The sequence below is a fragment of the Caretta caretta genome, chromosome 17 (assembly GCF_965140235.1).
Source record: "Caretta caretta isolate rCarCar2 chromosome 17, rCarCar1.hap1, whole genome shotgun sequence".
Classification (NCBI taxonomy): domain Eukaryota; kingdom Metazoa; phylum Chordata; order Testudines; family Cheloniidae; genus Caretta; species Caretta caretta.
This window is the reverse complement of record NC_134222.1, coordinates 878631-906063: the sequence shown is the minus strand read 5'-3', so window position 1 is coordinate 906063 and position 27433 is coordinate 878631. Positions and strand designations below refer to the sequence as shown.

General features: G+C 60.2%; 1 protein-coding gene and 1 long non-coding RNA gene across 5 annotated transcripts in view; both read right to left on the bottom strand.

Annotated features, from left to right (window-relative positions):
* LOC142069480 (uncharacterized) overlaps positions 1-27433 on the bottom strand; it is a 179270-nt gene that overhangs the window by 55360 nt on the left and 96477 nt on the right. The window lies entirely within an intron of this gene.
* DPH1 (diphthamide biosynthesis 1) overlaps positions 1-27433 on the bottom strand; it is a 76215-nt gene that overhangs the window by 15673 nt on the left and 33109 nt on the right. For all 4 annotated transcript variants that reach the window (XM_048824316.2, XM_048824317.2, XM_048824321.2 and 1 more), the window contains 3 exons: positions 13743-13864; positions 8080-8234; positions 3197-3318 (listed from right to left, as the gene is read on the bottom strand). In XM_048824316.2, coding sequence (XP_048680273.2) covers positions 3197-3318; positions 8080-8234; positions 13743-13864 — 399 coding nt within the window. The remainder of the gene's footprint in view (positions 1-3196; positions 3319-8079; positions 8235-13742; positions 13865-27433) is intronic.

The window sequence follows — 27433 nt, the reverse complement described above, 5'->3', positions numbered from 1 at the left end:
CCCATAGCTAGGTTCCAGGGGCCAGGCCAGCAGAGCCGCGGTGCTGTAACCCCAGAGTGTAGACGCAGCCTAAACCAATGGCAGGGGTTTTCGGTCGCTGTAGGAACACCACCTTTCTAAGCACTGGCAGCCAGCTCAATGGACGCGTCCACACTGGGGCTTAGGTGCTCGGGGTGTGGATTCTTCACAGCCCTGAGTGACGTAGCTATGTTGACGTAAATTTTAATTGTAGACCAGGTCTCCAGAGGGAACAGACCCCAACCATGCTAAGCTGCCCCCCCTTGTACACCCAGCAGCTGGCACCTGGCCACAAGGGAGACTGCAGCCCTGGGCACTGACCCGTCTCCTGGGTACCACAGGTAGGGAAATGAGTCCGGAGCATATTTTAAACAACCCGATTTCCATTCCCACCACTTCACCTGGGGCTCTCCCCGCCAGCACATGCCACACCTGCCGCCTGGGTGAGCGCCCCCCTGCTGGAGCCAGGAGAGGCCTCCATTCTCCACCCAAAAGTGGATTCCTGCTGCTGGACCGGAGCAGAGAGGGTGAGTCAATGTGCACCTCGGAGTTGCTCAATAGCAACGTCTGGTTAGAGACATTTCTGCTTCCATTTCTAATCAGATTTCAAGTCAGCAATTACATTTCAAAGCCTTTCATTCAGCTGCCCTAATGGAGTGAGGGCCTGGAAAATGAATTCAGACGTAAAACTTGACTAGATTTTGCCCTTAATTGGAGAATGACATTTTGGAAGATCAAAGCTAATTTGTCTGCAAAAGTTAGCCCCAGAGACGGGCTCAGTAAGAAAATAACACCTCAGAAAGGGGCCTGTGGAGTCGTGCAGGTACAACAGCCAGTGCCACAGCTGGGACTCACCTGCAGCAGCTGGACACCCACATCTGCAATGGAACAAGAGCCCACAACTGCACCCACTGGAGCTTCTCTCCATCACTAGGAGAGGCCAGGGAAGGGGGCTGGTCTTGAAAAGCCCCGGTCTACATGAACATGGCGTGGAGCCTGAATCCCCCTCCCCGAGAGGGTGGGAGAGCGGGAAATTGGAAGGAAACACATTTAATACTGATCGAAGGAAACCCATGATTGACCTGTGGAACTCACTGCCACAAGACATGACGGGGAGCAGGAGCTCAGCAGGACTGCAGTAGGAATCAGGCATTTACATGGCTAGTTCCTTTAGGCAGAATGAGGATTTACTGGACAGCTCCGAACCCTCAAGCCAGGGCCTGAGACGCCCATTGGCTGAGGAGGCGTGGGGGACACCCCCTTATGCAGTGTGCCCCAGACTTTCCAAGGCCAAGCCCTCTTCAGGAAATGAAGCCAATGGCGTGTGTCCCCCCCATACCATGTGGCCATGCCACTCTTCAGCTGTCCCCTGGGGGGACGGTTCTTGTTGCCTCCTTTGGAGCTGGTGACTGGGCTAAAGGAAGCCCCTCTGGGCGGTGCCTGTGTGCCTCTCACCATGCTGTGTGTCTACAGAACCCACCAGAGCAGCCCCTGCCGTGCCACCCTGGTGCAATGTACCCAGTGCCGTGCCAGCCCGGAGTTAGGGCAGCTGCAACACAGCGAGCTGGAGGGGCCTGTCACTCAGTCACAGGAGTTCTTGAGAAAATGTCTAATGGCTCTGAGCCGGCTCTGAGGCGTCAGATCCAAGCACGGGCATCAGGCGCTCCCGAGGCTATGGGGAGAGAGCAGCAGAACAGAGCGGAGCCTGGAGCTGGGCCAGGCCGGGCAGGAGGAAGGGAGGCTGGGGCCCGCCAGAGGTGAATTTGAACGGGGAAGAGCAGCAGGCCCAGCTTGGGCTCCTGCCAGAGAGCAGTGTGGAATGACGGGGTGTGTGTGAGGGGTCCTCCCCACCCCACACGCCTGCACTGTCAGCAGGATCCCACGCACCGTGCACTGAAGGGCCAGCATCCCCCAGTGGGCTGGGGAGAGACACACCAAGCTGGCCTCCAGGAACATGTCCCCTGTTACACCCCAAGAGTCACCCTCCTCCCAGCACAATGGGCCAACAACCCTGACTCAGGCCGTTCAAATCACTGGGCATGCTAACCCGAGCAGGTGGATACCACCCTGTCCCACTTCAAGCTCCCAGGCGGGCTCAAGGGGCAGCGTGAGCTGTGGGTCACCTGTCCTACACATGGACCGCCCCCGAGGGCACGGCCAGCACAGCTCTGCCTGGGCTCCCCCTGGGTGGGGTCGTTTATTTATTTATTCTGCAGCTCACTGTATTCACAGTACATTAAGCATTTCCATTACCTAAAATAATTAGGTGATAGGAAGCGAAGTGCTCCCTCTAATTTGCTGTCCTTAAATAAAATTAATGGTGCTGTGATGTTGGGGCCTGGCCATTCGTCTTCTCCAATTATCTGCCCGCCTTTCCATCTATTATCTAGTCTGATCTATGACTCAATTATTCCTTCTGCGCTACAAGCGCAAGCCACTCTGTGTGGAGCCTGTCAGGCGGGTCCTGTCTCCCCCAGGTCTGGAGCACGGGGACCCACCTCTGCCAGATCCCCCCCGGAGCACAGGCAATCCCAGGCTCCACCAAGGTTTCTGTCGCTCCCTCGACAAGCATGGGGCTGTACAAATGGGGGAAGAGGCCTGCTCTATGCACAGGTTTTGTATCGCCTGACCTAGAGGACCTAAAACCGCCCACTGTTGAAGTGTTGCTCAGCCCGTAGCTATTCCCAGCCCGCAGAGGGCAGAGCTAAGCAGAGAGCTGGGCTGAAGGCAGAGGTGCGAGGGGGCCGTGACGGGCAAAAGGACAGAAAGGCAGAGGACATGACCCAGAACATAGGGAAGCCAGGGCCCCCAGGGCAGACCCCCATTTCCAGGAGCTCTGGTCTGTGCCCCACAGCTGAGCGAGACCCTCTCCATGAGCCGGGCTGTGGCATCTTGTGGGCAGAATGGGTGGCACAGCCCAAAGGACAGCAGAGTCCCCCCTCCCTGCAGAGAGGTGCAGGACTGGAGTAGCCAGGAGCTCCCCGCACAGCCAGTGCCCTGCCCCACTCCCCACAGCACCCCCTGCTGGGAGAGGCCGGGGCTGCTGTAGCCAGGAGCTCTCCCCACAGCCCCCTGCCCTCCTCCCTACAGCACCCCCTGCTGAAGGAGACCAGAGCAATATAAGCAGAAAGGGGAAGTGTTTGCGATGAAGGAGTGCTATATAATCCCTGGTACTTACACAATGGCATCTGTGTCTGGCCCCAGCCGGGGAGATGTGCAGCCCAGGATCTCGCCTGGCGAGAGCGGCTTGCACTGCGGGATGCTGACCTTGTACTCGGAGCGCAGCACCTGGGATGCCGCCTGTGGGGAAGAGACAAGGGGTCAGAGACCAAACGTGGAGGATGGGGCTTTGGGGTGGGCTGGGCTGAGAACAAACTGCCCCAGAGGCCGAGGGAGGTGGAGAGGGACGGAGCGGCAGAGAGGTCTGTGCTTGGAATACAGCCCCTGACTGACTGCACAGGGCAGCACAGGGTGTTCCCAGGCCGTCTCATCACACCTCCGCCCTCAGACTCTGTGTCCTTGGCCCCAACGCCTGGGCCCGGGCCAGCCCCCAGCAGCAGGCTCCCCCAGCCCAGGGCAAAGGAGAGGGCAGCGCATTCCGAGTGGATCCAGGGTACTGGCGAGGGGCCCTGGGATGGAGGGTGGGGTGTCTGGCAGAGGCGAGGTCTCCTCCAGGCAGGGCTGTGGCCGGCCAGAGCAGCGAGAACTCGCCTGGCCGAGTGAAGTGGCCTTGCCTCGGTGAGGGAACGTTGGGCCAGACGCTGGGAGCCACTAGCAGACGCATCAATTAAAATACAAGAGAAAATGTTTAATGCTTCAATGACCCCATGTTTAGACAGACATGGCTCAAGAGGCTCATTCATCTCTCCCGTCCTGCTGAGCTGGCCATTCACGAGGAGCAGCTAATCCGCAGCCAGACCTGCCAGCGCCTGCTGGAGCTTCCCCTGCCACTACCAGCGTCGCAGCAAAATGCCAAGTGCTCTGCTGCCTGCCCTGACATTTACAGGGCCGGCTCCTCGGCATGGGGGGAGCACGGTCATGAAACATTGATCAGAGTTCGTACAGAGCACTTGATCAACATTATGGCAGGATAATATTATTGCAGCTACTCATTAGAGGGGAACCGGCGGCCCTGAGCAATCGCCGAGGCTGGAAAGAGAGATACCACTAGACACACAGGTGTACACCCGCCCCCGACAGGTGTACACCCTGCCCAGCACCCCCCCCACCCACAGAGAGGTGCACCCTGCCCAGCACCCCCCACCCACAGAGAGGTGTACACCCTGCCCAGCACCCTGCCCAGCACCCCCCCACCCACAGAGAGGTGCACCCTGCCCAGCACCCCCCACCCACAGAGAGGTGCACCCTGCCCAGCACCCCACCCACCCACAGAGAGGTGCACCCTGCCCAGCACCCTGCCCAGCACCCCCCACCCACAGAGAGGTGCACCCTGCCCAGCACCCCACCCACCCACAGAGAGGTGCACCCTGCCCAGCACCCCCCACCCACAGAGAGGTGTACACCCTGCCCAGCACCCTGCCCAGCACCCCCCACCCACAGAGAGGTGTACACCCTGCCCAGCACCCTGCCCAGCACCCCCCCCCCCCAGACACACAGACACAGGCTCTGGCAGGCGCCCTGTGTGACGAAGTGGGACTGTTCTTAATGTTTCCTCTGAATAGTGTGGGGGTGCCTCAGTTTCCCCTAGGCAGTTCTTAAGTATCTAGGTGGTGGGGTAAGGGTGTATGATCATTGCAGAGCCCTAGAGGGCATGTGTGTGCAGGAGTCTGGACACAGAGAATGGCCGACACCCTGTTTCCTGGCAACTGATGGCCTGGGCCCTTCCCCCCTGCAAGGTGAGAGCTGAAGGGTTGGAGAACAAAGGAATCAGGTGACCTCCTGGCCCGGGAAAGGAACAAAGCCCAGAGGAGGAGGGGCTGGAGGGGTTTTTCAGTTTGGGGCTGGCTGGGACATGGAGTGAAGTGCAGACGTGGTTGTCTGGCTCACTGCCCCCCAGAATGGACCCAGCTGAGGGGTCCTGTTCTCTGCACCTGCAAGCTCTGTTTTAGACCATGTTCCTGTCGTCTAATAAACCTTCTGTTTTACTGGCTGGCTGAGAGTCACGTCTGACTGCGAAGTTGGGGTGCAGGACCCTCTGGCTTCCCCAGGAGCACCGCCTGAGCGGACTCGCTGTGGGAAGCGCACGGAGAGGCAGAGGATGCTGAATGCTCCGAGATCAGATCCAGGAAGGTGGAAGCTGTGTGAGCTGTGTGTCCTGAAGACAGGCTGCTCACAGAAAGGCGACTACCCCAGAGTCCTGACTGACTTCATGGGGAGCAGTTCCAGAGCATCGCCCAGGAACTCCGTGACAACTGGTGGCAGCGGTGGGATGTACTGCACCCCGTGGATGGCGCTTCCTGCAGTAAGTGACTGGGGAGCAGTAACACGAAGGGGGATTGCCGAGGACCAGGCCTGCTGAAGGCTCAGAAAGGAGCGGTTTCGGGGGGCGGTTAACCCCTGGGAGTGTGTGACCAGCGAGAAGTACTGTGCAGTAATGGGGTCCCCCTGGGGACTGCAGTGAGCAGTCTCAGGGGCGGAGGAGTCTGCAGCTCGACCCTGGCAAAGAGGTGGTGACCTTGAGAAGGGCTGGCACACTAGGGGTTCTCCCTGGAAACCGTGGGGAGCTGAGAACACACGGGCCTGTGAGTCCACAACAACTTGGGAGGAGCGGAGTGATGGCCTGTCACCGTCTCCTTAAGAAGGACATTGTAACCCTGTGCAGAAAGAGAGGGTTGAGCATTGGAAAGTTCACCAAAGCAGAGTTAATCGTGCAGCTGGAGGAGGATGACCGCTCTAAGGAACAGATTCCTGACCCCAACTGGGGCTATAGCAGGATCTGGGAGCAGCTGAAGCGGGAGCCAGGCATCGCCAAGACTCCTGTCCCCGACCAGACGAGGGTCTTCATGATCGGGTTCCCCATCGGGGGATCAAGACGGACGGGATTGCAGCTGAGTCTGAGAGAGCAAGAGGACCGTGGGAGACAGCGAGAGCCCGAGAAAGAGCTGCAGAAGCAGCAGCAGCATGAACTGGCGGTGGTGGGGCGGAGAGGCCTAGGGGACCTCCCCGGGGTGAGTGGGGATAGATCCCGGGGGGCCAGTTCCGCAGGGAACCTCGAGACTAAATTGCTGCCCCTGGTTAAGGAGGGGGGGGGTGTGGATGCCCACCTCACTGCCTTTGAGCAGGCTGGCGATTTGAACCAAGGGGACCCTGCGGAAAAGCCCCGGTGTCTAGCTCCCTTGCTGGGTCCCAAGGCCATAGACTCCGTCAGCCAGGTGGTTGGGGATGTGGACAGGCTCCCACTCCTGACCCCAACCTATATGTCTGTGTGGAGTTTCCTGGGGCCAGGCCCCCCGGACCTCCAGTGGGAGTAGAAGGTGATGGTCAATGGGGAGACATTCTTGGGGTGGCCAAAGGGCATGGGCTGCATAAACCTTCCCACATGCGGCCTGCGAGTGCTATCGACCACCCCTGACCTAAGGGAGGGCGTGAAACTGGAAGGGCCTGGTGTAACTCCTACCAAGGAATGGGAGAGATGCTGGGGCATCCATGGGAACGTTGGTGGCTTCGAACTTCCCCAGGTCACCGGCTAAAGTGACCCCGCTCAGTTCGATCTCGAAGGGGGGAGAGATGTGACGAAGTGGGACTGTTCTTAATGTTTCCTCTGAATAGTGTGGGGGTGCCTCAGTTTCCCCTAGGCAGTTCTTAAGTATCTAGGTGGTGGGGTAAGGGTGTATGATCATTGCAGAGCCCTAGAGGGCATGTGTGTGCAGGAGTCTGGACACAGAGAATGGCCGACACCCTGTTTCCTGGCAACTGATGGCCTGGGCCCTTCCCCCCTGCAAGGTGAGAGCTGAAGGGTTGGAGAACAAAGGAATCAGGTGACCTCCTGGCCCGGGAAAGGAACAAAGCCCAGAGGAGGAGGGGCTGGAGGGGTTTTTCAGTTTGGGGCTGGCTGGGACATGGAGTGAAGTGCAGACGTGGTTGTCTGGCTCACTGCCCCCCAGAATGGACCCAGCTGAGGGGTCCCGTTCTCTGCACCTGCAAGCTCTGTTTTAGACCATGTTCCTGTCGTCTAATAAACCTTCTGTTTTACTGGCTGGCTGAGAGTCACGTCTGACTGCGAAGTTGGGGTGCAGGACCCTCTGGCTTCCCCAGGAGCACCGCCTGAGCGGACTCGCTGTGGGAAGCGCACGGAGAGGCAGAGGATGCTGAATGCTCCGAGATCAGATCCAGGAAGGTGGAAGCTGTGTGAGCTGTGTGTCCTGAAGACAGGCTGCTCACAGAAAGGCGACTACCCCAGAGTCCTGACTGACTTCATGGGGAGCAGTTCCAGAGCATCGCCCAGGAACTCCGTGACACCCTGCCCTGCCACATGCAGCGTTGTGCTCTGCAGCTCAGCCCGGAGGGGGCTGCAGCCCAGCAGGGAGGGAAGGCCGGGTCTCTGCACACCCTGCAGTTTTAGGGCCCTTCGGGGTTAAATGGTTTGCAAAGAGCGAGTTCTTCCCCCTCCCCTCCCTTCATCCTGGTGCCGAGCCCATGGGCCCCAGCCTCAGCACAGGAGCCCCCACCCCCTGACACTGCAGAACCCAGGCGTGGAGGCCCCCACAACTGCCTGATTTCCAGGTTGAACATGGATCTTGATACAAATGCAACTGCCAAGGAGAGAGGCGTGCAAGTGAGCTGTTGATTGCGGGACGTTCACCGTCCCTGCTGTGCTCCTTATAAACCCACTCAGTCCCGTTGGCCCTGGGAGCCCACGGTTTGCAGGTACCAGGCGGTGCTCCAGTATTTTCTGGCATGGCTCCCTGAAGAGGACCCAGCATTGGAGCAGGGTGACCCGGAAGCCACCAGGCGCTGGCTCCGGGAAGTTGTTGCTTATCTGCATTCACAGGCACTGGGAGGCAGCTGCTTGCAGGGAATGAAAGAGCCCCCCGCTGGCAAGGCGGCATGGGGCTGGGGCTCCCGTGTTGTTACTGGTGTGAGGCCCCACAGCTGTCTCACCTGCAAAGCAGAGACAAACTGGATGGTGCTGACAAGAGCCAGGCAGGCGCCCTTGGGGAAGTTGAAATGGATGGTCTCCACGAAGTGGGACGTGTCGATCTTGATATCCACAAACACATAGAGCATCTTCACCCCCTGCGTGGTGTCAATGGGAACTAGGGCCAAGGAGAGAGAGGCGTGAGGTCAGCTGGCTGCCCCCAGCACAGCCGGCTAGCAGAGCCTCCCTACTGCAGCACCTCCCAGCCCACGCACAGGCACCGGCTGGGGAAGCAGCAAGAGAGTGGCTTGAGCCCAGCTGCTGAGCCGTCCCCCCGGGCCTGCGTGCAGCCGTTGTGTAAGGAGAGGGGCCGGCCCCCTCAGCGGCACCACACTGGCTTGCCGAAGCCATCAGGCAGCCCCTGCCCCCATTTGCAGAGGCTCCCGGCTCGCTGTGCGCTGGTCAGTGCTGTTCATGTCATCTATTTACACCGAGGAACGTTTCACAGGCAGGCAGGGCTCCAGGCCCAGTCGCAGAGCTCGCCAGGAGATGATGTGCGAGTCCCTCGGCCTGGCAGCGCCAGCCCGCCATGGCCAGGTCAGGGCTTGTAGCACGCAGCTGGGACAGCATGGTGAGCTGCGTGCCGCAGGCAAAGGAGAGAAGCACGTGGTCATTTCTCTCTGGGTAACAGCCACCCAGGGAACGGAAGAACTACTCTCCATGCTAAGGAGCCCATGTCGCCACGATTAAGTGACTAATTAAAGAACCCAGGGTCCGCATTGACCCATAACGCCGCACTCCATGCCCATTTCAGTGCCGTTCACCTGAGCACAACTAAGTGCCAAATTACTCGCTCCTGGGGGGCTGTGGAGGGGCTGCAGGCCCACAGAGGGAGTTGTGCCCTTGTCCTTCACAGAGCACGAGGCATGGCACAAAGGCCTGGGCACAAATGCCAGGGAGAGCTCGCTGTAACGGTAACCAGCCTGCTACCGGGCATCACCTGACCACAGGAGCTCTGCTCAGAACAGCCAGGGCAGCCGCCGGCCAATCGACGGGGAATGCAACCCAGGGCGAATGGCCAGAAACTGCACTGCAGACAGCCCCGCTGGCTCCTCGTGGCGACCAGACCACTGCCTTGCCCTGCCCCTCCCCGCACCTCCGGGGCCTGAGGCCCGAGTGCCACCCTGAGGCCCGGGAAGTCAGAGCCGCAGCTGCAGCACAGGGAGGTGCAGCTCACGCCCCTCCGGTTCCCCTGCAGTCCCGCCATACCCTGCCTCAGGCTCCGGGGCAATCCCGCCATGGGCGGGCCCAGCACCTGGCAGCTGGCAGCATCGCGCAGGCCTGCACCATGTGAGCCACTGTGGGAGACACGGCACCTTGTGCCCCCCGGCTCCGGGGCTGCAGTCAGAACACCACAGGCCTCATCTTGCCACGCAGGGCCAGGCTGGTTCAGGATTTGGCTGGTAGCTCAGCAGAGGGGGAGCCCCTCCCCATCAGAGTGACCCCAGAGGTGCTGCCTTTCAGAGAAGTTGTAAAGGCCCCCAGCACGCTTCCCAAGTCGCGGCCATGCCTGGTACATGTGCGGGCTCTGGCACAGCTGCCCCAGCACCGGCCGGATCAGGCAGAGTGTTAGCCAGTCTCTTCCCTTCAGCTCTTGTGCAGAGCTGCTTGCCCAGGAAGAAGTGCTCCCTGCCAGCAGTGGCTGCATTTCCCGGAAAGGGCTGGGGACCTTCATCAGGAGAGCCCAGTGCATAAAGCAGCTCCCACCCATACTGGAGAGATGCCCCTGGAGGAATATTACTCTGGTCCCCGAAATGGGACCCAACCGGGGGTCCCTTCAGGCAGGCAGCAGCTTTGCGTGAGCTCCTGCTCCCGAGTGCTTCTCTTTTCGCCGTTCATTAATCTAGCAGTCGGGACAGACCAGGAGTTCTTATGTCCTCAGGCTATTGACCTGTCTCCCTCTGACCCTCGCTCCTATAGTGCAGTGATGGACATTGATAGCTGTGGCCACTTGCCTGGACGTGGGTTGGGACCCTCGCTTTTCAACCCTGCAATATTCTATAAGAAATGTGATTACTAAAAGTCATTTCCATGCCCTGTAAATTCAACCCCCAGGGAGGCTTCTCCATCTGGGGCCCATGATGCAGAGACAGATGACAGACCCACCCCTGGCAGGGTGCCTGGGCTGACCTGCATGAACTCCCACCAGTGGGGACTGGGCTCCAGAACTGTCTGGGAGCGAGGGAGACGGTCCCAGGGAGCCAGAGGAGTCGGCACTGGGCTTAGAACTGGCTCCAGGACTCAGCCAGACCCCAGCTCCCATGACACAGAGCCTGAGCCTCTGGACAGCACAGACAGGCCCCCCCATGCCCGCTGATGCCAGGGACACACAGGGAGGGTCCTGGGTGACTGATGCTGAAGTGCCCAATGGGCGGGGGTGCCCTGCTGTCCACTGTAAATGCCCAGGGAGTGTGTGTCCCATGAGCTCTTTGTGGTCAAGCACCTGGGTCACACAGCACGCCCCCAGGCAGGCAGGTGCGCTCTGGCCACGTCAGCAGGGACACAGTCAGGCCCCAGGCCAGTCTCAGTGGGGTAAGGGCTGCACAGCCCGTCCACCCCGAGCCAGGAGGTGGCCTCCTGGAGCCGGGCTGGGGGATGCCTTCGTCCGCCCCAGCCTTGCCCTGCCCTCCACTACCTGGGGCAACAATTCCACAGAGCCACCTTAAAACCCAAAGTGCCTTATTGTTATTTTTGGGCGGATTCCACCCTGGGTGGACTTCAAAGTTAGCAGCATCTGGGACAGCAGCGCAGTTTCCATGGCAACTGAATCCAGAGTACCCTTCCGCCTAGGGAGCACAGAGCCGCCTCCTCGCCTGCCCTTTAAACCAGCCCTTACGGCCCCGCTGCCACCAGACCAGGGCTAGCACGGGCCCCAGAGCAGGGCAGCCCCAGCCAGACCTGCCTCTTCTGCTCCCCTAGGCCTCCTTCAGCCCCTCCTTCCCCTCCCTTCTGCTCTGGCTTCCACGAGACCCCCCGGCACCTGCTCACAAGCACAGCACCTCCCACTCCTCTCCCCGTGCCTGGGACTGAGGGAGCCCGGCTGCGTGTGGCACCTCCCGTACCAGTGTCTCTGGAGACGGAGAATGGGCACATGACAGGGACTCAGGACTCTTGGGTTCTAACCCTGCCCGAGCCCCGGCCCTTCCCTCTCGTCCCCTGGGGAGAGCACTGACCTGCCTGCCGGGCCAGGGAGGGGTCACTGATCAGTGTGTATCAGCCCGTGCAGGGAAGGGGGCAGGAGCACCAGGGTCAGGCTGCGGGTGAATTTCCACCCCAGTCCCTGTCCTGGCCCGAGGCACTGCAGGCCCGGTGGTCTCACTGTTCCAGAGCCTGAACACCCAGGACCCCAGGAGCGGGACAGGGCTGGCAGAGCGTCCCCACACACAGGTGTGGGGAAGCTCCCCCTTCCCCCCAAGCAGGAAGTGAGAGGGCGTTTTCTGAGCAGCAGCCGGAGGGCCCAGGGTGCCAAGCACAGCTCCTCGGGGACAGGGCAGGGCTGACCGGAGGCTTCCTTTGTCTGCCACGCAGCCTTCGCCCCATGCCTGGGCATTCAGTATCTAAAGGACCCGCCCAGGCCCATGTGTCTGGCACATGCAGCAGGGAACAGTGCTGCAGGGCTGGCTCGGACCTCGGGAACCGCCCGGGGATCACTCCTGTGCTGAGACCCTGTGACAGGAGAGTGGCTGTAACGCCATCACGTCAGGGACTGCCCTGGGGCATGCAGCCCCCTCACCAGGACCACTGTTTATGGCAGCAGCAGGAGGGGACGGGTCTGCTCAGACCGTGTGCTGCACCATGGAAGCCAAACACCGGAGAGGCAAAGGCCACCATGAGCAGGGAAGCCGGCAACAGGCGGGGGGGCAAAGAGAGCTAGATGTGGGGAGTGGGACTGACCGGGCAATGCTGTCTCCAAGGGGTCCCTGTGCCATGGAGGGCAGAAGCCCAGGAGGGAGGCGTGACCCCCTCTCTCTCCCTCCCCTGGGAGGCGTTTGGATCCCATTGGGGGGTCATATCCACTCTCCCCAACTCGAGAGAAAGTGACAGGAGCCTCCCGCTGGTGCTGGTCCAGAAGAGGCTACGGCAAATGTCTCCATGTGAGTGGTACCGGTGTTTTCCAGCTGGGAGCTCCTCCACCCGGCATGCATGGCTGGTTCGGGCCCCTCCACCAGCCCCTGGAGCACACGGCGCTGCTTGCAGCTCGGCTGCGCAGAGCTGGCCATCTTGTTCACAGAACCTGCCTGTCGGGCAGCAACGACCTCCCCACAGAGCGGGAGCCCCAGTTCAATACATGGCCAGAGGGAGCTCACAAGCTGGCCGAGTGCCCCCAAGGGCACAGCACAGCCTCCTGGCAGGCACCACAGCCCAGTGCCCATGGGAACAAGCGACAGACAGCCACAGCTCAGATCTGAAAGTCTGGGCTCCCCACAGGGCCCCAGCAGCCTGGGGGCCCCGCACACAGCAGGGTTTGCAGCCATGCTGCAGACCGGTGGTAAGGCCAGACAGGGCTGAGCAGGCTGAGGCTCCGGAGGAGCCCAGAGAATCCAGGCTGCCATTCGCCGCTCCTAAGGCTCAGGAGTGGGTGAGGCCGGCAACCTGCCCTCCACGCTCCCCAACCCAGGTGGCCTGAGGGCGCAGCGGGGATGATGTCTCGTCCCTGGGCTGCCGCAGGAGGAGCTGCTGGGGAGCCAGCACCCCGATGCTTGTCCACACGGATGCCGCGGCGCATGCTAAGGACAGACCCCTCACCGTCCTAACGCCTCCTGGACGCACCAGCCTGGCTGCTGCGGCACAGGGCTCGAGAGAGAACCTGAGACAGGATCATCATTGCCAGCACTGCACTCGCAAGCATCTACACAGCGCCTGCCAGGCCCCCATGGCCCGGCTTTGCCGGGCATCGGCACAGCCTCTGAGCCAGAGGGCCGCAGCCGCAGAGCAGGGGCAGTGGAGAGCAGCAGGGAGCAGCAAAGGTTCCTCCCATGCAGCCTGAACCGCGTCCATCAATTGCGCGTCCAGAGAACAGGGAGCTTGGGTGGCCGAACAGACAACAAAGCCGCTCTGGGCCAGAGCAGAGAGATTCCCTCTTCAGGAGGTTATGGACTCTCCACTAAGCCTGGGACTGACTCCGAGAGGGGCTTGGGGGGATCGGCCTCGGGATTGGGGGTCAGGGGCTGGGGGGAGATCGGCCTGGGGACTGGGGTTTGGGAAGTGTGTGTGTGTGGGGGGGGGGATCGGCCTGGGGTTTGGTAGGGTTGGGGGACAGGGTCGGCCTGGGGACTGGGGTTTGGGAGGGTTGGGTGGGGATCGGCCTGGGGATTGGGGGGTCAGGGGCTGGTGGGGTTGGCTTGGGGTTTGGGAGGGTTGGGGCGAGATAGGCCTGGGGTTTGGGAGGGTTGGACGGGGATCGACCTGGGGACTGGGGGTCGGGCCTGGGGGGGATCGGCCTGGGGCCTCGGGTTTGGGAAGGTTGTGGGAGATCAGCCTGGGGCCTGGGGTTCAGTGGCGGGAAGTCTGGTCTGTTTTACACTGGCTTTTCCCTCTGTACTGACCCTGACCCAGAACACTCCCAGGCACCAGCAACCAGACACCCCAGATCCCCCTTTACTGGAGCCAGAGCCCCGGTCCGTACCCAGGCAGCTGTGTCCGTAGTGCACCATGAAGTCGGCCCCAAGGGCCCTCGCTGTAAAATCATCCACACAGCACGCACCGTAGGTCACATCTCCCATCACCACCACCTCGGCACCGGTGAACCTGTGGGAAGGCAGAAGGGGGAGCATGAGGCCAGCACTGGGAGAAAATAACAGAACGCCACTAGCCGTCACCTTCAGCCCCCAACTAAAACCCCTCCAACGCATTATTAAGGATCTACAACCTATCCTGAAGGATGACCCAACACTCTCACAAATCTTGGGAGACAGGCCAGTCCTTGCCTACAGACAGCCCCCCAACCTGAAGCAAATACTCACCAACAACCACATACCACACAACAGAACCACTAACCCAGGAACCTATCCTTGCAACAAAGCCCGTTGCCAACTGTGCCCACATATCTATTCAGGGGACACCATCACAGGGCCTAATAACATCAGCCACACTATCAGAGGCTCGTTCACCTGCACATCTACCAATGTGATATATGCCATCATGTGCCAGCAATGCCCCTCTGCCATGTACATTGGTCAAACTGGACAGTCTCTACGTAAAAGAATAAATGGACACAAATCAGATGTCAAGAATTATAACATTCATAAACCAGTCGGAGAACACTTCAATCTCTCTGGCCACGCGATTACAGACATGAAAGTTGCGATATTACAACAAAAAAACTTCAAAACCAGACTCCAGCGAGAGTCTGTTGAATTGGAATTCATTTGCAAATTGGATACAATTAACTTAGGCTTGAATAGAGACTGGGAGTGGCTTAGTCATTATGCAAGGTAACCTATTTCCCCTTGTTTTTTCCTACCCCCCCCCCTGTCCCCACAGACGTTCTTGTTAAACCCTGGATTTGTGCTGGAAATGGCCCACCTTCATTATCATACACACTGTAAGAAGAGTGATCACTTTAGATAAAAGGAGTACTTGTGGCACCTTAGAGACTAACCAATTTATTTGAGCATGAGCTTTCGTGAGCTACAGCTCACTTCATCAGCTGTAGCTCACGAAAGCTCATGCTCAAATAAATTGGTTAGTCTCTAAGGTGCCACAAGTACTCCTTTTCTTTTTGCGAATACAGACTAACACGGCTGTTCCTCTGAAACCTGTCACTTTAGATAAGCTATTATCAGCAGGAGAGTGGGGTGGGGGGAGAGAAAACCTTTTGTAGTGGTAAACACCCATTTTTTCATGCTTTGTGTGTATAAAAAGATCTTCTATACTTTCCACAGTATGCATCCGATGAAGTGAGCTGTAGCTCACGAAAGCTCATGCTCAAATAAATTGGTTAGTCTCTAAGGTGCCACAAGTACTCCTTTTCTTTTTGTTCACTTACAGAATCAGCATGGAGACATCCCTTTCTCAACAACCTTGTCTCCCCAACAAGCTGGCCAAACACAGCCACTCGGTTATCGGACTGTTTAACTTTCTTAACAGCTTTCACCCCATCTGAGACCTTCTCAAAGCTATCCACACTGGATCTTTCAACAGGAAAGTCAGTGGATCCATTCATAACAGAAAATTTCTGGCTGTTAAGATCTGAAACTTTCTTGATCAAATCACTTTCACACCCTTCAGTTGCAGTAAACTGCTTGAAAAGACTCCATGAGGATTCCTTTCCCTAGGGCTTTTTTATGCAACAATTCACCCTTCACAGAAATTCTGCCCTTACCCTCTTCACCTAGGGCTTGCTCTAGAGGAACACTTTCCTGAGCAACAACTGACTCTTTCTGGGTCTCACTTACATCCAGAATTACCTCTGGCCAATCCGGCGGATTCCTACACCATCCCCTTTCAGGCAAAATTACAGACTTCCTAGATAAAAGGTCAGAAGCATTCTCCTTCCCTTTGCCACACACAAGTTCAGGAATCTTTTCCTTCTTGTTACAGGTTTCCACACCCTCAGTAGGTAACACAATCACATCACCTTCATGCTCTCCTTGTGCCCTGGATAGGATCTCACCCTGATCAGACAGAGTTGCTATGCCCTTTCCCAACAACACACTAGCAACAGGCAAAATACAAGCACCAGAATTGTCTGGTCTCTGGGATTTTACATAGACCCTAACTGGATGTGACCTAGTTACAGGGCCATTCTCCCGAGCAGACACAAACTTAGGGCCATTCCCATCCTGGGCTTTAGCTGAATCCAGAACCAGCTCTGAGACAACTGCACGACCCTCAACCATCACAGGCTGAAAGGCCCCTTCTGTCTGCTCCAAAGGCAAAGAAGAGCCGGACACACTTTCTCCTTTCCCAGACACACAGCTTGGGATTTCATTCCCCTGGTCCCAGCACACAAGGCTGGTCACAGACAACTGCTTGGAGATCAGGGTAGCTCCCTCCATAGGCAAGTCAATACCCCTGACAGACACAGACACGTTTCCTTCCCTGTCACAATTCTTCACCCAGCTAACAGGTAAGGTCCAGGGACACTCATCTTCCACTCTCCTCGCCTTCCCACCCTGCTGACTAGACAAAGCCATCAGCTCACAAGGCTTCCTAGGCCCATCCAAACTTTCCTTACCAAGCACCTTGCCACTCCCAACAGATCCCCTGCCCTGCCTGTGTCTCCCCCCACTCAGCTGGGGTCTCAGCTCCCACTGTGCTCAGCACTGCCCTTGCTGTCCCAGTGGGGACAGGCAGCGAGCTCGCTGCTTTCCTCACTGCATCAGAGCCAGCGTGATCCCATCTCCAGTGTGCAAGGGGGGCGGGGAGCATCTCTCTGTCCCACCCAGCTCCAGGGGTCTGGTTACAGGCAGGCAGGTACCCTGAGCCTAGCAGATCCTCCCCGCTGCCAGCCAGGTCATCTGCATTTTCACTGACCATTTCCCTCTCCACCGATTGGTTCCCTGGATTCAAATTCAAACCCTCGGCAGTTACCGGATCAGGGCCTGGATCCTGTCCCAAAGAGACACAGTCACCCCACAATAGGGTCTCACAGCCGATATCCTGGAGAACCCCAACGACCAGCCAGACCCACCCCTCCGGGGTCTGCACAGGGATCCGGGCCATAGGCAGGGCGAGGGGCTTCATCCCTGGGACCCTCACCCAGCTCACACAGCCCCGTAGCATCTGGTGAGGCTGCATCACCCAGGGTCTTACAACAATTCTCTCTGTCCCAGGATCTCGCCACCCCAGGAATGTCTCCCCATTGACCGTCACCTTCTGCTCCCACTGGCGGTCCGAGGGGCCTGAACCCAGGAAACTCCATACAGACATATAGGTTGGGGTCAGGAGTGGGAGCCTGTCCACCTCCCCAACCATCTGGCTGACGGAGTCTATGGCCTTGGGACCCAGCAAGGGAGCTAGACACCGGGGCTTTTCCGCAGGGTCCCCCTGGTTCAAATCGCCAGCCTGCTCAAAGGCAGTGAGGTGGCATCCACGTCCCCCACCCCTTAACCAGGGGCAGCAATTTAGTCTCGAGGTTCCCTGCGGAACTGGCACCCCGGGGTCTATCCCCACTCACCCCTGGGGGGTCCCCTAGCCCTCCCCACTCCCCCACTGCCAGTTCATGCTGATGCTGCTTCTGCAGCTCTTTCTCGGGCTCTCGCTGTCTCTCACAGTCCTCTTGCTCTCTCGGACTCAGCTCCAATCCCGTCCATCTCCAATCTCCCGATGGGGAACCCGATCGTGAAGACCCCCGTCTGGTCGGGGACAGGAGTCTTGGCGATGCCTGCCCACCACTCCAGCTGCTCCCAGATCCTGCTATCGCCCCATTTGGGGTCAGGAATCTGTTCCTTACAGCGGTCATCCAGAGGAAACATTAAGGTCCTGTCAGCTGTGCCCACCGCACGCCTGGCACTGCTAGAAGGGTCTGAAAGCCATCCCTGCTCAGCCTGCATACCCAAGGCTCCCCGCGTCCCCTGCATCCAGCATGCCCATGACACCTCACGCTTGCGTCTGTGGGGAGCAGACTGGGGCCCTTAGAGGGTCCCAGGCACTGTCCCACACGTGGCGCTGGACCATTAGAGGAGCATTTGCTGGTTAGGTGGCACCTGGAGAGAAATATGAGTCACACAGCTCCCCGTCAGCGCCCGCCTTCTGCTCCTGGAACGAGCCTCAGCGGAGGAAAAGCGTGCCCAGCTCCCGGTCCCACACAGCCGGAGCAGAGCCAGAACCCGCCAGGAAGTGCAGCCATCCGGCTGGCACCCACGAGGCCAGGGTGGGGCGGCTTGTGACAGGCCTGGTGCCAGAGGCAGAGGCTGGTCTGTGATTTAAAGGCACCACCTCTGTAGGTATTTTATTGCACCAGTCCAGGGATTATTATCTTGGCCGCACGCCCAGGGAGCTGCTGCGGTATTTTAATTAGGAAAGCAGGTATTGTAATGACAGAGCCCCTGCCTGAAGGGGCTGGTTAAACCATATGCTAATTCCTTGTTTACATCCAGGTTTCACTGAGCACTTGCAGGAGCTGCTCTCCTCCTATTGTCTGGGCCCTATCTCACTGCACCACCCTCCCGCCTTGCCTCCCCCACGGGGCTGGAGCGCAGCGAGCTGGCTCCCCCCCGACAGGGCTCAGCGCGTCGGTGCTGGGAAAGGAGACAGATTGGGAGGGCCCAGGCATAGCCCTGCCTTGCCCAGGGAGAGCCCATCTCACAGTGAGGGGCTCAGTCTGCCCAGCCCCTTTGTTCCTGGACGGCTCTGCTTAGGTGGCCAGCAAGGGGCCAGCTGCGGTGCTTCCTGCGAGACGGCCCGAGACCCCTCGCTCCGGTGGGACCCGCTCCCAGGCAGTACCAGCCTGAGCTGAGTCCAGCAGCGGCGACGGGAAGGGCCCGACAGCCCAGTCCAGCCCTCCGGGCCATTCCCAGGGCTGGCAGCCCAGGCCCCACAAGGGGCAGTGCGGGCAGCCGTGGCACCGTCTCCGAGTCATCCAGCCCCGGGTGGGTGAGAAGGACGCAGCGAAGGGCCAGTCTGCACTCGGCGCAGGAACCAGGGTGCCTCTCGCTGTCTCATTCCAACCCTTGGCTTGCTTTCCAGGCCGCTGCTCCATGGGATCAGCTCCCAAGGAACCGTCCCCGCGGGGCTTCCCCGCACTGCTCGCCCGCTGGCACAGGCCACAGCAGGGAGCTATTGGGGGCTGAGTGCCCAGCTCTCTGGAGCAGAGTAACTCACTGATGACCTCCATCAAAGTCATGCAGGGACCGGCCCCCAGGCTGCTAGGGCAGAGCTCCCCAGCATGATGCCACACTGCGAACGCCGCATGGAGAGCGGGGCAGGGTGCTACGTACCACTCGAGAATAGAAACTGTGGGCAGATCCGGCCAGATGGCGGGGGGAGAAATCGCAGAGCGTGCTGAATACTAACAGCTCAATCGCATGCGTCAGTGCCGGGGCAGGGAAAGGGACTGCATCTTCAGCGAGACCTTCCCTGCACGCAGCAGCCCCCAGGCGTGGGGTAGCCCTTCCTCCTGCTCAGGGGAAAAACACCCCTCTGCAGGGAACCTCCCAGCTCCTGCTCCACGGGCTGGCACGCAGCAGCCCTGGGCCCAGAATGGCCTGGCGGGATGCTAGCAACCCTCAGACCTGTCTGCAGAAGGACAATGACACACAGTGTCATACTGGGAAGGCCCAGACTCCAGGCAGCTCCCCTGCCCTGAAACATCCAGCTCCTACAGCGAGGGGACTGCGGCCTTCCAGACCCAGGGCAACACCTGCCACCCTCCCCCACAGGGCGCACAAGGGCACCGGGCAAGGGGCACCCAGCAAGTGGCTGCCCCTGACTCCAGGGGAGCCTCGGAGATTCCAGAGCGCGGCTCTCGACCCCAGCCAATCCGGACCCGTAGCCTCTCCTCTAATAAGCGGGGATGAAATTAACATGAATCAAACTCCACTTCGTAGACGAGTGGGGAGAGTGGGAAATTATTCATCTCCTTAAGATTCCGGCTGGGGAGGACTGACTCAGAGCGATAGATTAAAATGTATGTAAATTGGCCCAAGCCCCAGAGAAAGTCCCTGGGGGCACAGAGCAAGAAAGTGAAACAGTGAGGGGGAGGGGGAAGAAGAAGCAGGCTGGGGACCTGCCTGAGTACCCAGCCTCCACCTGGCCCCGGCTCTGTGACTCCCAGAGGAGTGGTGGGGGGGGGGGGGGGGAAGGAAGCAGTCCTGGGACCTGCCCTGAGTACCCAGCCTCCCCCCCGACCCCCTCGGCTCTGCGACTGCCCCAGCCTGGGAGCAGGACACAGTTATGGGGCCAGGGGTGCAGGGAAGAGGAAGGAAGGGGCACATGGCCCAGCAAGGTAGGAAAGGCCAGCCTTGCCCACCCGTGCTCAGAGTGGGAGAGGAGCAGGACCCTGCCAGCCCCATGCCCGTGCTCCTGCGGCAGACACCCTGTGCCCTGGCCCAGCGGGGAGCTGCAGTGCGTTGGCTCCCTGCTGGTGGCTGGAGCCGGGGAAGAGCAATAACCACCTCCCAAGACAGATCCCAGGCGAGGGCCAGAGGCTCCCCTGGCTGTTTCAGCCGCCTGCCCAAGCCTTTCATCCAGCTACAGAGAAAGGAAACTTCAATTAGCGTCCACCTGAACTGGCCCAGTGCAGAGCAGACCCGCCTTGCGCCCTCCGACCGGTACCAGCACCGCCTGCTCTGTGCCAGGCCTGGGGCTGAGGGCAGTGGGCCAGGGCACCCCACAGAGTGTCAACCCACCTGCCAGGAGCCTACTGCTCTGGGGCCACGACAGCAGCTTTGCCCTGCATTATACAGCAGTCGCTCCACCCCCTCCAGCACAACCTCTCCCACCCACTCAGCAGGGAGCTCATGAATATTGAACACTCAGGGAGGTTATTCATCTTCCAGCTCAGTGTGAAAAACCTCGTTTCTCTCCTCTTCCCCCTCAGCCCCTATCTCCTCCCAAAGGCCATCTGCTAAGTGCCCCGTTCAGCACACACAGACCTGCCCCGCTCAGCCCCCCAGGTACCCCCAAACACCGGCCTGGGGGCACAGCACCACAACCCCAAACTCAGGGGATGCTGCCCAGCACCCCGCCTAGAGGGCAGCCAGGCGGATTTCCAGGCAGAGGAGAAGGGGGAGCTCAGAGCTACGTGCACTGGGACAGGGCCAGCCCACCCTGCTGCCAGGGCCGGCCACTAGCCTGGCACGCTGCTGTCGCTCACTGGTGCCGGGTTTTCTTACCACGCTACTCTGACTGCAGTTTTGCTTTTCACACCAGTCCCCAAAGCAGCTCCTGATCCCTTGGCTGACAGAGGCTGGGTGCCCCCCGGGGACCAGCATGGCCGGGTCAACTTCAGCGCATTCTTGGGAGCAGAGGGGTGAATAGGCAGAGCCTCTTCAGAGCCTCATGAAGCAGCCACCCAACCCAACACACTCAGGCAGAAAAGAGGTTTAACCAGAGCACACAACAGACACCCAGAGTCCTGGGCTGGCGGCGAAGCGCAGCCAGCAAGACAGCCCTGTGCTGAGCCTGGCTCAGTCTGCCCAGCCCCTTTGTTCCTGGACGGCTCTGCTTAGGTGGCCAGCAAGGGGCCAGCTGCGGTGCTTCCTGCGAGACGGCCCGAGACCCCTCGCTCCGGTGGGACCCGCTCCCAGGCAGTACCAGCCTGAGCTGAGTCCAGCAGCGGGGAGGGGAAGGGCCTGACAGCCCAGTCCAGCCCCCCGGGCCATTCCCAGGGCTGGCAGCCCAGGCCCCACAAGGGGCAGTGCAGGCAGCCATGGCACCGTCTCCGAGTCATCCAGCCCCGGGTGGGTGAGAAGGACGCAGCGAAGGGCTGGTACTGCCTGGGAGTGGGTTTTCAACCGGACCCTCCCCAACCCGGTAACAATAAGCAAGTGAGTGAGGGTGGGGGAGAGCGAACAACGGAGGGAGGGGGGATGGAGTAAGGGGGCCAGGACCTCAGAGAAGGGGTGGAGCCTCAGAGAAGGGGCGGGGCAAGGGTGTTTGATTGTGCACGGTTGGAAAGTTGGTCACACAGCCGGGCCAAGAAATTAGTCAGCCCACCCTGGCCCCGGAACAGTCGGACTGGCTGGAAACTCCTGCCCCCCCTAGTGCCGACGGCGTATGGACCAGCTCCCCATCCCACGCCCAAGGCACCGCTCCCCCATACCTTCTCAGCAGCCTGCCCTGGCACGGCCCCCTCTCCTCCGCCACTCCCCAGCAGCCAGCACCACCCCCGCCAGCGGGGTGCACCCTCAACCTGGCACGTCTCTCCCAGCGGAGCCCAGGGCGGCCGGCGCTGAGCTCTAACGAGCGTCTCCGCATTTCACTGTAACTGATGCTAGTCGGGGCCCTGGGCTCTGCTGCTCAGGCAGGCTGGGAGCATTGAGAGCGACTGGGGCCCGGAGCTTACGAGGACCAGGCAAGAAAGGGGGGACAGGGCACTGCAGGCTGGGGGGGGTGTCTGGAATCTGTCCTGCTCCCCCTGTGCCCACGCAGGGCCCTCTCCCTCCGTGTATTAACGCCACTGTGCTGTGCCAGGTAGGCTCAGAGCGACTGGGCCCAGCCGCTGCAGAGAGAGCCAGCAACGCGGCCAGACAGGGAACGCAGGAAGCCAGGCCAGGCAAACACGGAGAGCTCTGCCCCTGCAGGAGCTGACAGCATGGGGAAGGGGGGAGGGCAGGGAGCAGAGGCTCTGGGGAACTAACACACATGGCCAGGGTATATGGTGGGTTAGTGGCTGATTACAAGGTACAAGCCCATTTGCCCAGCCTGGGGCGTCCGGACACAGCACTGAACCCTACAGCAGGGGAGAGCTGGGCACAGGGGCAGGGCCTGGGGCCAGGCCGCTGGGCAGTGGTGGTTTCCCTGCCATCTCCCCAGCCAGGAGGCGCCCGTTTAAACACTGCCTCAACCAGCAGCAGAATGAGGGCCAGGGACCGGCCCCGAGACACGACGGGCAGTGGGGAGCCAGACAGGCCCCACGTGCATGGGAGCTCAGGTGTGATGGGCTCCAGGGTGCTAACACCTCACTGGGGTCTCCCCCCGCCCTCCAGAGACAAGGCACAGCCCCCTCCAGCAGGGCTCCAGGTTCCACCCCTAGCCCCCATGGAACCCCTTCCCCAGAGCCCCGCAGCCCGTGTCTGCTCCCACCCCAGGCGCGTGCTGGCTGGAAGGTCCTGGGCAGTGGATTCCCTCCTGAAGAACCAGAGAAAAATGCATTTAATTAGCGTGGAACTAGTCACCAAGCCATGTTAACGGGCTTCCAACTTCATTAACACAGGCAGGCTGCACGTAATTAAAATAATGAGCTTGCAATTTTACTGCAAACGGCTTTGGAACAGCGCTGCTGCAGCTGGGCAATTACAATCTGTGCGCAGAGCCTGGGACCGAGATGGCCCCAGAGCATCTGCAGGCTGCAAGTGGGTCTTGCTGCGAGACGGGGCCGCCCGTAGTCCTGCTGGCACGACCCCATCGCCCGCCCCACAGGAAGAGGAGCCCTGGATCTGCACCCCCACCCCATCACCCTCCCACTTACAGCCCCCAACCTTCCTCCCCACACAGGGAGTGTGGGGGGGTCGCTCCTCTGGTTCCTACACAGGGACCCTGCACGGGGGCCCCTCTCAGGTAGTTGCACGGCGGGCGCCAGCCTCAACTGGGAGCTGGGCCAGAGAAGCCTTTGCTATTTCTAATGTGTGCAGGAGCCCCCAGACCCAGTGTCCATGAGGGGACTGGAGATTCCCACAGCTGCCTAGGTCTGTGCCTCCCCAGGACCAACCCTCCAGGCCCCGGGCCTAGCCCCTCAGCCTGGGAGCTGTAACAGTGCAGCGGCCCCCAGCTCCTTGGGGGTGGAGAAGGGACCCATGTCCTGCTCCCAGCCAGCCAGGCACAGTGGAAGGCAAGTCCTGAGAGGGGAACACAGAGAAGCTCTAGGGGCAGGCGTGCAGGGTGGGGGCCTGCAGGTGGCTCCTGATGGCCAGAGGTTGAGGGAGAGGAGAGTCTGGGGAGCCCTGGGGGCCGGCAGGGGTGTGTGCGATAAGAAATGATCTGCCACGGGTGGGAGCAAGCTCTCACTGCAATGCCAGGGTCAGGGGTTGGTGGTTTCAGAGCCCACGGCACTGGGTGGGACTCGCCCCCCATCCCCGGGTACGATCCCCTCCCTGCACCATCACTCCCTGGGCAGGGGTCTGCAGCATCTCCAGTAAAGTGAGAACTTCATTCTCTCTTAACGATGCTGTTGTGCGGTTAATGACGGTTATTAAAGTCCCCTGCACCACGGAGGGAACAGTTCAGGGCCACCAGCGAGCTCTGCCTTGGATCTGGGCAACAGGACACCACTGGGTGACTCAGCAGGGCCATCACAGGGACATCTTGCAGGGACAGGAGCTGCCGTCAGCTCCTGGGCCAGGGAGAAGCGGGGGACTGCCCCAGAAAATCCCTCCAGCCCGGCGCCCTGGCCCAAGAGTAACTCCTGGCCAAGCTGGTGAGCTCAGGACGCTTGCTCAGCCCCGGCGCTGCCTGGGTGGGTGCGGAGCCACCTCTGCCCCAGCCCATCTGCCCTGGTCTCTGACGTAGAGCCCCGGGCTGGGAGGGCCGACGGGCCCCAGGAGGCCGAACTGACTGGCTGAGGCATCTTGGAGAGTTTCAGACACAAGCCAGTTGTCAGAAGCTTTTTTGCTCCTCATTATCTCCCTTTTCTGGCTTACGGGGTCTTTCAAGCTGCACCAGAGCCATTTGCTGCTCTGCACGCACCAGCCAGGCCACGTTCCCAGCAAGCGCAGACCCTGCTTAACTCTTCCCTGCCCACCCAGTACAACGCAACTTCGCTGGGCCCCTTGGAGGCTCCAGCCAGTGCACGGGGACAAGAACAGGCCCTGGATTTTCAGACTGGATGCCCATCAAGATGCACGAGCTCCCTGCCCCAGGCTCACCCCGCCCAAGACCAGCGAGCTGCCCGCCCCGCCCCGTCCCCCAATTGCTAACACACAATATGCACTCCCAGCTGCTTCCTCCCCCCCGCCCCATGCAGTCTGGCAAGCTGGGGGGAGGACCATGGGGCAGAGTCTATTACAATCCAGGGCTCAGGGGGCCATTAGGAAACATTTGGGCTGCTCCACAGATCGTGCTGCATGGGGGCTCTGCCGCAGGACACAGGGCTCACTCTGCCCATGCAGAGGCCTTAGGCCCTCTCCCCTCAGGGCTGGGACAGGAGGAGCACCAGCTGGCAGCCTACCAGCACCTCCCTGAGCTACCTCAGCTACACAGGGAGCAGCAGGGCTGGGCCACCCTTCCCAAGACAGTGGTGAATGGGAACTTCGCAGGCCCATGGAGATCCCCAGCCCCAGAGCAGAATCTGCAGCTGCAGCAGGTCTCCTGCCTGCTCAGAGAGAACAGCGTTAAGAGGAGAGATGGCCAGGGGGCAGAGAGGGAGCTGGGGACCCCAGGTTCCTGCCAGAGCTGCTGGGGTCCCCTGTGATTACCAGGAGCTGGTCACACAGAGAAGAGACAGGGATTAGCCACCGCAGCCCCTAATACTTGGAGCTTATTAACAAAGAATCAAGAGCCCCGCTGATAAGCCTGCTCCAGCCCCCGCCCAGAACCCCCGCGGGCCCCAGAACAGGGAGCTGGCTGTCTGGTCTGTCACGGAGTCCCTGGGCGATGCTCTGGAACTGCTCCCCATGAAGCCAGTCAGGACCCTGGGGCAGTCGCCTTTCTGTGAGCAGCCTGTCTTCAGGACACACAGCTCACACAGCTTCCACCTTCCTGGGTCTGACCTCGGAGCATTCAGCATCCTCTGCCCCTCCGTGCGCTTCCCACAGCGAGTCCGCTCAGGCGGGGCTCCTGGGGAAGCCAGAGGGTCCTGCACCCCAACTTTGCAGTCAGACGTGACTCTCAGCCAGCCAGTAAAACAGAAGGTTTATTAGACGACAGGAACATGGTCTAACACAGAGCTTGCAGGTGCAGAGAACGGGACCCCTCAGCTGGGTCCATTTTGGGGGGTAGTGAGCCAGACAACCACGTCTGCACTTCACTCCATGTCCCAGCCAGCCCCAAACTGAAACTCCCTCCAGCCCCTCCTCCTCTGGGCTTTGTTCCTTTCCCGGGCCAGGTGGTCACCTGATTCCTTTGTTCTCCAACCCTTCAGCTCTCACCTTGCAGGGGGGGAAGGGCCCAGGCCATCAGTTGCCAGGAAACAGGGTGTCGGCCATTCTCTGTGTCCAGACTCCTGCACACACATGCCCTCTAGGGCTCTGCAATGATCATACACCCTTACTCCACCCCCTAGATACTTAAGAACTGCCTGGGGGAAACTGAGGCACCCCCACACTATTCAGAGGAAACATTAAGAACAGTCCCACTTCGTCACATCTCTCCCCCCTTCGAGATCGAACTGAGCGGGGTCACTTTAGCCGGTGACCTGGGGAAGTTCGAAGCCACCAACATTCCCATGGATGCCCCAGCATCTCTCCCATTCCTTGGTAGGAGTTACACCAGGCCTTTCCAGTTTCACGCCCTCCCTTAGGTCAGGGGTGGTCGATAGCACTTGCAGGCCGCATGTGGGAAGGTTTATGCAGCCCATGCCCTTTGGCCACCCCAAGAATGTCTCCCCATTGACCATCACCTTCTGCTCCCACTGGAGGTCCGGGGGGCCTGGCCCCAGGAAACTCCACACAGACATATAGGTTGGGGTCAGGAGTGGGAGCCTGTCCACATCCCCAACCATCTGGCTGACGGAGTCTATGGCCTTGGGACCCAGCAAGGGAGCTAGACACCGGGGCTTTTCCGCAGGGTCCCCTTGGTTCAAATCGCCAGCCTGCTCAAAGGCAGTGAGGTGGGCATCCAAACCCCCCCCCTTAACCAGGGGCAGCAATTTAGTCTCGAGGTTCCCTGCGGAACTGGCCCCCCGGGGTCTATCCCCACTCACCCCTGAGGGGTCCCCTAGGCCTCTCCGCTCCCCCACCGCCAGTTCATGCTGCTGCTGCTTCTGCAGCTCTTTCTCGGGCTCTCGCTGTCTCTCACAGTCCTCTTGCTCTCTCAGACTCAGCTCCAATCCCGTCCGTCTCGATCCCCCGATGGGGAACCCGATCGTGAAGACCCTCGTCTGGTCGGGGACAGGAGTCTTGGCGATGCCTGGCTCCCGCTTCAGCTGCTCCCAGATCCTGCTATAGCCCCAGTTGGGGTCAGGAATCTGTTCCTTAGAGCGGTCATCCTCCTCCAGCTGCACGATTAACTCTGCTTTGGTGCACTTTCCAACGCTCAACCCTCTCTTTTTGCACAGGGTTACAATGTCCTTCTTAAGGAGACGGTGACAGGCCATCACTCCGCTCCTCCCAAGTTGTTGTGGACTCACAGGCCTGTGTGTTCTCAGCTCCCCACGGTTTCCAGGGAGAACCCCTAGTGTGCCAGCCCTTCTCGAGGTCACCACCTCTTTGCCAGGGTCGAGCTGCAGACTCCTCCGCCCCTTGGACTGCTTGCTGCAATCCCCAGGGGAACCCTGCTACTGCACAGTCCTTCTCGCTGGTCACACACTCCCAGGGGTTAACCGCCCCCCGAAACCGCTCCTCTCTGAGCCTTCAGCAGGCCTAGTCCTCGGCAATCCCCCTTCGTGTTACTGCTCCCCAGTCACTTACTGCAGGAAGCGCCATCCACGGGGTGCAGTACATCCCACCGCTGCCACCAGTTGTCACGGAGTCCCTGGGCGATGCTCTGGAACTGCTCCCCATGAAGCCAGTCAGGACTCTGGGGCAGTCGCCTTTCTGTGAGCAGCCTGTCTTCAGG